At 36.5% G+C, this 11510-nt stretch overlaps 1 protein-coding gene across 1 annotated transcript; it reads left to right on the plus strand.

Moving 5' to 3' along the window:
* The first annotated feature begins 3236 nt into the window (after positions 1–3236).
* Positions 3237–4181, plus strand: LOC103581100 (olfactory receptor 51F2-like). The gene has a single exon (XM_008563009.1). The coding sequence runs from the start codon at positions 3237–3239 to the stop codon at positions 4179–4181; it is 945 nt and encodes a 314-aa protein (XP_008561231.1).
* The last annotated feature ends 7329 nt before the right edge of the window (positions 4182–11510 follow it).

The raw sequence follows: 11510 nt of genomic DNA on the forward strand, positions 1-11510 counted from the left end.
CTGTACCTGGCTTATTTCACTTAACATAATGTCTTCCAGGTTCATTCATGTCACAAGTGACAAGATTTACTTGTTTTTTATGGCTTAATGGTATTTCTTTGCATACATTTACTACATTTTCTTTATTCATTCATCTGTTGATGAACACTTAGATTGTTTCTGTATCTTGGCTACTGTGAATTGCACTACAGTGAACATGGGAGTGCAGATATCTCTTTGACATTTTGCCATTTCTCTCAAAAACAAAGTACAAAACAAAAAGTTATTTTTGCATCCTCCCTAATATTTAAATTATGTTTTAAATTAGCTACAAAAGACTTTGTGGAATCTGGGGGGGTTCCCCCCTAATGCAACATATTTATCCCATATTTTTAAATATATTGCAATTTTCTTTCTCATTTCAGTTCTGGACACCCCTGCCCCCACCTCCCACCACCCCCAAGACATAGATAAGGATTATTACAGGCTTTGGAAACAAACAGACCTGGGTCCGTAAACTTACTAGACAATTTCTATGGTGTAAACCTGAGCAAACAACTTAATATAACTCATCTGGAAAACAGAGATGATATTAAAATAACATAACAAGAATCATAGCACAGAAGCTGGCTCAATATTAGTTTCCATTCCTTCTTTCCTAGACAGATAGAGCCATCTCTTCACTTACAATCCAATGTCTAACCTTATTCAACTGTCCTTAAGCTATATGTGAAGAACCAGACTTTCAATATTTGTATTTTCAATTTGTCATGAATGAATACTAACACCTAACTTGTGCCATATGTGACTTACAAGTATGACAGCTCTCAGCCATATTTATCATCTTTCCATACAGATAATTCCACTGATTGCATTCTTAGATGACCTGACAATGTAAAATCACTATAAAAATTTTATAATCAGGAGTGACAGATTGGCAACGGATAGTTCATAGTAAGGCATTTGTCCACAGACCACAATTTGCACTAACCCAGTCCATATTTCCATCCAGCCTCCCAAAACTATGTTCAGTTACCACAGTGATCAGAACACCCTGCTCAAAATAATTATTAGCACTCTTCAAGCACTGTATATAAATTAATAAAATGTCATAAAGGCCCAACATAAACTCATTTGACAAATGAAAAAATATTAAATCATATGCAATATGCTGGTAGCTCAGTACTGCCATTTTTTTACGTAATACAAACAGGGCATTATGGCTCTTACAAATTTTCTTTACATTGCTTTGACTAAATCACTATCTAATTGTAGTTGATTTTTCTCAAAATCTGGGTTTAATTCCAGATTTTGAGACAATTCCTCAGTGAGTCCCCAGTTTTTAATTTCCTTCATCTTTTCTGCTAGTCTCTTTACTCTCTCTCTCATCTCTTTAACCATGAAATGGAATATTTTACCATTTTAGGGAATATTAAGACTGTCTCTGCATTTGAGAATAGCATAAGATAACAAGCCCCTTTTCTAAATTTAATAAATTCAGCACAGTCTAGTTAGTACTATGTTATATTGCCTCTAAATATAATCCACAACAATGGAATGTTTATTTTGAGGATTAAATAAATGCCTATAATTGACATTCAATAAATATTTGTTGAAAACTTAAGTAGATGAGAGATGTATATGACACACAATAAATGTTTCTTCACTGGTAGGTGTTGTTATTAATATATTTTGAAAAATAAAAATGCTTACTCAAATGAAATATTGTCTTAAGGATTTAAAATCATGTCACCAAATGTCATTTCTACCTCACTGTATATCAACCAACATTAAGAGAGTATCAGTTTTTTGGACCCTAATGATAGTTAATAATCTTTAGCAAATTATAAACAGTTACTTTAAGTAGGACTTTTATATTGCTAGTGACATTGAATATTTTGACATACTAATTAACCACTATCATTTTTTCTAGTAGAAATTGTTCACTCATGGTATTTGTGTATTTTTCCTATTGTCATGTTTTTATTGGAATCCTCACAGTATGCCAAATGTGTTATCTCTATCAATAATGTCAATGCTTCAAATATATTTCTAAGTGTGTTATTATCCTCTGAATTCCATACATTTTTATCTTATGTGTTTTCTTCTAAAGATAATGTATATATCATAGTAGTTGATAGCACAGCCACAGTTTCAAACCCAAGTTGCACCACTTCCTGGCTTTGTAACCAGGAGCAATGTTTTCAAATTTCTAAACTATGGGTTATATCTCTTTGATAACTTCAGATTGTTCCTCTACAACAACAGGATCTCTCTTCATCTTGCTGTGAGGACATTTATAACAAAACCTCTCACGTCTTATGTAATCAATTCATGTCACATACATAATGTGACATTTTGCCTGAATGTTTCTGTAACAGCCTAAAGGCAGGAATTAGTATTAACAATAGTTATGACAGTTATTTTTCTCTTGATTTTAACAGTGGCAGATACCATACTACTAAGCTAGATTTTACAGTTATACATTTAAGAAAGCGTTGATATCCAGATTCATTGAAATGGAAACACTTTTCTTCAGGTAAGCACATATAATCAGTGAGAGTGAACTGGCATTTTCTAAGGTGGATTCATAATATCTCTGCAGTAGACATTCAGTTTGATTGATATCCAGATTCATTGAAATGGAAACACTTTTCTTCAGGTAAGCACATATAATCAGAGAGAGTGAACTGGCATTTTCTAAGGTGGATTCATAATATCTCTGCAGTAGACATTCAGTTTGCTTAACAAATAATGGTAAATAACTTTCATTTATTAACTTCACACTATTATTCCTCAATTTCAATGAAAAATTAGTTAATTCTCCTCCTAAGCCAATACCTAATAATTAGTGACTAAAATAATTATAGTTATTATTATAAAAATAATATTGTTATAATTGTTATAACAATAATATTGTAACTTATTATTGCAACATTATTGTATTATAATTATTATATAATAATATTATTATTATTATAATAACAATAAATAATAAACAATAAATATCTACTGAGAAATGCACTTTATCGAGCCAAGATTAACACAAAATGAACCTTTTCTTCATGGGCAAATGCTAAGAAGATCTAATAATCAAGTTGAAGAATAAATAATTAACACTCAAAATTTGGCCAAGAATGTAAAATTATAAATGATGAATGCCAAATGTTTCCATTTAAAATAAAAACAGATACTAAATACATTTTTATTTCAGGATATCAAGATATTTTAAGAGAATTCTGATCCTGCAGACCATAATGTCAGTCTTCCATAATTCTACTTCTCCTACTTTCCTCCTGACGGGAATCCCTGGACTCGAATGGGCCCATGCCTGGATCTCCGTTCCCTTCTGCTGCCTCTATTTAACTGCACTTTCTGGGAATACCTTGATCCTGTTCATAGTCCTCACTGAGCCCAGCCTCCATGAGCCCATGTACTATTTCATCTCCATGTTGTCCATCTCTGACTTGGGTTTATGCATCTCTACACTGGTGACAGTGCTGGGAATATTCTGGCTCAATGCCCGGGAGATTAGCTTTAATGCTTGCTTATCCCAGATGTTCTTCATTCATTTTTTCACTGTCACGGAATCTTCGGTGCTCCTAGCTATGGCCTTTGATCGTTTTGTGGCCATTTCTAATCCTCTGAGATATACTTCTATCTTAACTGAACTTAAAATAGCACAAATTGGCACAGCAGTTATCACCAGGGGGACCCTAGTACTAACACCTGCTGTGGTGCTTCTTAAGCGTCTGTCCTTCTGCCGCAGCCATGTGCTCCACCATTCCTACTGCTTCCACCCTGATGTGATGAAGCTCTCATGTTCAGACACAAAGATCAACAGTGCCTTTGGACTAACTGTAATCATCTCTACTGCTGGAGTGGACTCCTTCTTTATCCTGCTCTCCTATGTCCTGATCATCCGCTCAGTGCTCAGCATTGCGTCCCCTGCGGAGAGGAAGAAGACCTTCAGCACCTGCATCTCTCATCTCTGTGCCGTGGCCATTTTCTACATCCCATTGATCAGCTTGTCTTTTGTTCACAGATTCGGAAAACATGCCCCACCTTTTGTGCCCACCCTCATTGCTAATGTGTACTTGCTCATCCCACCTGTGATGAATCCTATCATCTACAGTGTGAAAACTAAGCAGATTCAGAAAGCTGTGCTCAAACTCCTCTATTCCAAGAGAACACAGATTTAACATTTACTACTCTTAGAAAGTTCGTCCAAAGTCTTTAAAATACATCACAAATTGGAATTACAAACCCATGTCATTCTAGAGTGGGTGCAGCTAGATGTTACCTAGTTCAAACTCCCAGTGAACTTACCTTTGTATAACGTTCTTTCCTTTTTTATTACCATGTTTGTAATTCAAACCTTGACTCCTCTTAAATACCCAGCTAAATAGCTATAAGCTTATCCCATCCCACACCCATCTGATTTTGCTTCTCTAAACTGTTATGGTTTTCTAGGTTAATATTCCAAACGTCCCATTCTGTCACACCACTATTTTTGCTTCAAAATAAAAACACCTTCTAGATCTATGTGCTCAGAAAATTGAAATAACGTACCATTGCTCTAGTTCTCAAGAATTTTCACAACCTGGACTTAGCTCATTTTGTTTTACTTTAAATCACACTCTTTTCTGTTGACTAACTCTGCCTCTTTACAAAATAAGCTGTTATTTTTTCACACGCACTCCGCTCTTTTCTTCCTCTACCTTTATTCATACGTGTTAACTTCTCGTGGAATCCCCATAATGGTCCCCCTGTCATCTTAAAATTTTATCTGTTTTGCAAGGACTGTCTTAAATATTATCCACATTAATGTTTTTCATGACCAATACTCAGGATCTTATCCTTTCTTCCATAACATTTTAATAATAATTTACCTGTATCTTCTTATTGCACATTTGATTATGATGTCTCCCACAAGACTGTACATTTCCTAGGATAAACAAAAGTCTTATTTTCTTTGAACACTTGGAGTTCCTAGTGAAGTACCTTCACAGAAGAGGTACTCCATAAATGTTTGTTTAATTAACTTGAACACAACACATTTTCACCCTGTACATATGAACACTTGCAAATATAATCCAGCCAATTCCATTAATTGGACTTCTAGCTTAATTTTTAAAAATCTCATGCAAACCCAGTTTTTCTCATTATATAATAAAAAATAATAGTAATTGTAACTTTTATAAATTATCAAGTCCAAGGCTACTGGGGATTCTAATATTACGATCCTTGAGACTTACCTGCTTACACAGCTTGTAGCCAAAAGCCATGAGTAAACACTTTACCAGATTTTGGTCATGAGGCATTTTAGACAGATGGCTTGGCCTTTTCTTTCATCCCAAACATATCTTGAATGTTCTTTCTTCTTTCCAGCAACATTTCAGTACTTATATTCAACATATGAAAATCCCTTAGTTAATTATAGCAACAGTTTTCTAGAGGTCCCCTGACCTGCCTTATTCTATTCTTTAATTCTCCACTGTCATCAAAGTGATGATTTTTACTTTTCTTAAATTAAATTTTAATTATATATGAAATACATTCAAACATTATTATTGAAAAATATGGCATTATAGAAACACTAAAATTGTTCTTGACTGCCTCCTCTGCATTAAATTGTTCACCAAAAACAGATACATCTGACTTAAGTAAAAAGAGTTTATTTTGAAAGTTATCTCAGAAAGCACAAGTGAGAGAATGGGGAAAGGGAGTCAGAAAGTGGAGGAAAAGTCAAAGAAAGTGTGCATTAATGAGGGGTAACCACTCTAGACATCTGAATCTCAGTCCTTGTAAGATCACTTGAGTAACTAAATAAAGTAAACCTCAGAATTTTCCCACTAGAGGACAGTGAATCAAACAAACTATCTACTCAGTTCTGTTTTCAGGGATGGAAGGTCAATCCTGGGGGACATTAACTCCCTTGAACTGCCAGGTTGTACCAGGACATAGTAAACTCCTCCAACACCAGAGGAAAGTCCCCAGGTAGAGAAGTGGAGAGTAGACACTGAAGATTGAAAGCTGTCGGTATAATGAAATTTGCCTTCTGGGGCTGAAGGAGAACTGAGAAGGGCACTAAGCACATGCTGGGTTGAGAACCTGTATCATCTGCCACAACCCATATAATCACCAGATTCATTGGTGCCCCATATTGAGTCCACCCCACACTAATGCCTCAGCATGTTGGCTGATCAGTTTGTAAGAAACATTCAATAAACAACATTTTGTGGGAGAAAAAATGGTCCCTTCAACTGCAGTTAGTCCGGAGGCCATAACTAATATTCATCACTATCCTTTACCAATTTTTTCAGGATTCCCCTCACTCTCAGCCACTTCTAATAATTTAAGTTTCTGCCCATTGGAGTGATCTAGTCCTTTAACCCCATAAAATTTAAGTCCCTGGTTACATTTTCCTGACTGGTCATAGCTTCTACAATTGTCCATTTACTCATTTTGTTTTAACAGCTTTATTGAGATGTAATTGATATACAAATAAACTGCACATATTTCATGTGTACAATTTCATTAGTTTGGGTGTATTCATACACTCATGAAACCATCACAACAAGAAAGGTAATAGACATATTTGTTGCCTTCAAAAGTTTCCTCATGCTCCTTTAGGTTTTTGTTTATTTGGTTTGGTTTGATTTTTGTAGTAAGAACATGTACCATGAGATCTACCATCTTCATAAATTCTTTAAATGCACAAAACAATGTTATTAACTATAGCCATAATGTTGTGCAGCAGACCTCTAGAATTTACGCATCTTGCATAAATGAAATTTATACCTTTTGAAAACAACTTTCTATTTCCCCAAAATTTCCCTTTTATTACCAGTCATTAAACACTAACAGTTGCCCCAATGAGTTCTCCAAACTTCAGACATAATCCTTCTTACTCCATTATGTAGCAACAACCCTAGTTCCTCATGATAATGAGTCAATTACTTCGCCAGCATAATGTTTTTTTTTCTTCCTACTGTTTTACTGGTGTGAGTATAAGTTACCAGACAGCTTTAGTTTCATTAGAACTTTTACCAGGCTCCAGAGTCTAATGTTGCGGTGAAAGAAATCAGATGCCCCAAGAAATTCACTGGTGTTATGGCAAGAAAAGCCAATACTATTTCCAACCCTTGGTTTCCAAGCCATGACTTTAACTGCTGGTGACAAAACATCACATAATGGCTTTTTTTTTTTTTTTGTCTTTTGTCTTTTTTCCGTGTCCGGCAACAGATCGCAACCCTCAGTGTTGCCCCCGTACCGGACCGGGGACCGGCAACGGGATTGCAACCCTCGGTGTTGCTCCCGCGCCTCGCTCAGCCAGTGAGCGGGAACCTGTCTGTATGTGGGATCCGAACCCTCGGCGGGAGCGCCGCCGCGCTTCCCAAGCAGCGCACTATCCAATGCGCCACCGGGCCGGCCCATGTTCATTAATTTTTGTTTGTTTGTTTTTCCTACCCTACTGTTCCAAAACTAAGAAGGAAATAGTGTCAAAGATTATGTATTTTTCTAGAGTACTGAGTACCTAATAAATATCATTATAATGCGCCACCGGGCCGGTCCCAACACATAATGGCTTTTGGATCAGTGAATTAGGATGAACCATAGGACAGTTCCCAGTGATTCATCCTTAATATTATACTTCAGTTGAGCCTGTAAGAGACCATACCAATGTTCTAACAGTCCAACAGTTTCATGGGGATGCAGTATATGGAAAGATCAATTGATTTCACGGTCATGTGCCCATTTTCACATCTTCTTTACCATAAAAATGTGTCCCTGAAATAATGGTAATGAAAGAGGAAGGCACTATGTATGGGCAGAAAAAGCAAACCCATATTCAAGAATAAGGTGTAATTCAAGCAAGCGTGTATTGCTGCTGCTTCAGATGGAAGACATCTTATGCAATCAACTTGCCAACAACTTGTTGGTTTCTCCCCTATCAGTATTTTACCATATGGAAGATATAACATCAACTCCTGCTGCTAGCAGGTACACATTGGCAGCAGCAGTAGGTGGATTAGCACTGAGTCATCCTGGTTCCCCGCCTTTCCACTGCATCCTCTATGGCAGGTGCTCTCCTGTGCAGATTTATATGAGCTAAAACCATCCAGTTACTTTATGCCCAGTCTCATGGGCCTTTTTCCATGTTCCTTTTCCAGATCTCATTATCTTCCATCTTTAATTTCACTGCTCCAGGCCCTTGAGTCACCAGCAAAATAATTCTCCACTGCCCAAGAATCTTCATATATCTTATGTTCATATATCTTAGGTGCTTTCTCCTTTAAAAAAAATGACATAATAAAGTGAAATGCTAAAACCTTGGCCTATTGGAAAGATTTTTTCTCACCAGCAAAATAATTCTCCACTGCCCAAGAATCTTCATATATCTTATGTTCATATATCTTAGGTGCTTTCTCCTTTTAAAAAAATGACATAATAAAGTGAAATGCTAAAACCTTGGCCTATTGGAAAGATTTTTTCTCACTTTTAGCCTGTTTGACTACTTCTGAGGATGATATAGTTTGGCTAGCCCAATCTACCAAACTGAGTCATTCTAAAACCATGTCTGATTGTTTCTCCTCTGTTATATAGCTATATGGAATTTTCTAGGAAATTAAGTCTAAGTACTATCTTTTTTAATTTTTATTTTAACTTACACATTGTAATTGTACATACTTACAGGGTACAGTCTAATGTTTTGACACATATATATATATGTGTGTGTGTGTTATATAATGATTGAGTCAGGGTAGTTAATCCATCAATCACCTCATGCATTTATTATTTCTTTATGGCAAAAACATTCAAAAGCCTCTCCTCTTGCGATTACATAACATACAAAACGTAACTGTTAACCATAGTCACCCTACTTTGCAGTAGAACTTGTTCCTCCTATTTAATTGTAATTTTGTACCCATTGGCCAGCCTCTCCTTCTTTCCCTCCCCAGTCTCAGGTAACCACTGTTCTACAGCAACACGGTTGGACGTGGAGGTCATTACGTTAAGTGAAGTAAGCCAGACACAGTTAAATTATTCTTAAGTATGAGATATGCTGTCTCTAAAAACCAAACAGGTCTACCAAGTGCTTTCCTCTTTCTTAATGGTAAAAGTACAAGGTAAAATCATCTTCCTTTCTCTTTTGAGGTAACATCACAGGATTGCAAACACCTAAACTTCACTAAACACCTAAAACTTCATTGTTGTGGCAGTCGCCTAAATTTTTTAGGGTGCATCTTCCACCCACTAACAAGACAGCAAGTATGAAATGCTATCCATCACAAGTGTATGCAAACTGATTTTACTTGTAGTTATTAAGAGGGATATATTCACCAGAAAAAAATACTTCTATTATTTGTTTCAGAGGCTGTTTAATAAAGATACAATATATGTTCTAACGAAGGCACAATAAAATATAATATCAACTTGAATAAATTAGTCCACCATTGTCCTCCTTGATCCATCTGGCTTTTCAGAGGATGTCTTTTTGTTTTGTTTTTGGCTGCTGGGCAGTAAGGGGATTTGAACTGTTGACCTCAGTTTTATGAGAAACACACTCTAACCAAGTGAGCTCATGGGCCAGCTATGGTTTTTTTAAAGGATGCAACAGTGAATTAAATGAAGTTATAGTAGGGGCCTGTGGTAGGCAGAATAATGCCCCACCAAGGATGTTCACAACCTAAAAGGGATTTGCAGATGTAATTGACTTTACTATAGGAATATAATCCTGTATTATCTAGTAGGCCTAATCTAATCAAATAAAGCATTAAAAGCAGAGGACTTTCTGTGGAAGGAGGAGGAAGAAATGTGACAGAAGAGGAAGTCAAAGATATTCAAAGCATGAAGATTACTCTATGAGTTTCTGGTTCGAAGATGGAGGTGTCATCATGACAAGGAATGCAGGTAGCTTTATGTAACTAGGAGAGACCCCTAGGTGCCAACAGTCAGCAAAGAAATAGGGACTTCAGCCCTACAACCTAAAGTAAATTAATTATCCCAACAACTTGAAAGAGCTTAAAAGCAGATTCTCCTCCAGAGACTTCATTTAAGAGCACAGGTGTCCAATATCTTGACTTTAGCCTGGGGGACTAGGAACAGAGAAATCAGTTAGGCCCACCCAGACTTTTGGCCTATGTAACTGTGATATTGTCATCTGGCTGCCAGAGTTGTGTAGGTCATAACTTACAATATAGAAATCTGTGATATCTGTGTTGTTTTTAAGCCACCGAGTTTGTGTTTATCCGTGATGACAGCAAATAGAAAACTATGAGGGTACTTCAAAAAGTTTACAGGAAAATGAAATTAAAAGATAATTTGAATCCTTTCATGATCTTTTTGAAGACCCCATATATGCAGAACCACTACCTGCTTCCTACAAGCCATTTAGAGTGGACTAATCTTTAAAATTCAATTAAGGATGCTGTATTGTTTTTGTTTCACTATCTTGTCTGGAGAAGCATACTAGTTGCAGGACTTTTCTCCTGGTCCTTCGCTCCATACTGTGAGAACCTATGTGGGAGTTCTCCCATCTGCTAAGTAGATCCATTCTGATCCTTGAGAATCAAAGAAATAACCATGGTTTAGGACAATGGACTCGTTTGACCTACAATGAGGAGGTCAGGGTCCCTTTTATACTAGTCCAGGATCTCTTTTATCTGTACTCTATCAGGAGTAGCATATTAGCATTTCCAGTCTCTCAAATGAGAGTCAGATCAGTTTCTATGTCAAACAGCCTTTATATGGTCTGCATTGCTATTACTACTATTTTCTCAAATTTACAAATAAAGGAAAAGAGTTTAGAGAGGTGAAGGTTCTAATTTAAGTTCTCAGATTTCAAATTCTGTCTCCTTCATTGCATTCTCTGTTATTCAACCTGTTGGTTGCCTGACTCTACTCATTATTTAAGTCTTAATATTAAAATCATTATACCCCCCAAAATGCAGTAGTTTCCCCTTACATGGTTCCCATAGCATCATGGATGTATTATGGTAATTATTACACTGGATTTTAATTGCTTGTTTACCATAAAAGTTAGCTTTCACTATGTAACAAACTTTCCAAAATGTAGTGATCTAAAACAACAATAACTTTTTTAGTTCATAGTTGCGTGTATTGGCTGGGCAGTACTGCTCAACTGCACTAGCATGGCAGATTTGTTCTAGATTCACTCATAAATCCGTGGTTGCCTTATGAACTGACAGTCGAGTGAATTATCTGCAATGGCTTTACTCACATGGGGGCAGTAGACAGGTTGTTACCTTTGGAAACAGGAGTAACTGGGCTACATGTTTCTTGTTATCCCTGCTTTGCACTGCTGCTCAGAGCACTACAAATTACAGTGATGTAGTCATAACTGAATAGCATTTTGAGTGGCACATGTACCACTGTAACATGACATTTCTGTTTTTTATTACTAGTGCAGACCCATCATGTGAAGGAAGGAAGGAAGGAAGGAAGGAAGGAAGGAAGGAAGGAAGGAAGGAAGGAAGGAAGGAAGGAAGGAAGGAAGGAAGGAA

This window comes from Galeopterus variegatus, unplaced genomic scaffold (genome assembly GCF_000696425.1).
Source record: "Galeopterus variegatus unplaced genomic scaffold, G_variegatus-3.0.2 Scaffold12348, whole genome shotgun sequence".
Taxonomy (NCBI): domain Eukaryota; kingdom Metazoa; phylum Chordata; class Mammalia; order Dermoptera; family Cynocephalidae; genus Galeopterus; species Galeopterus variegatus.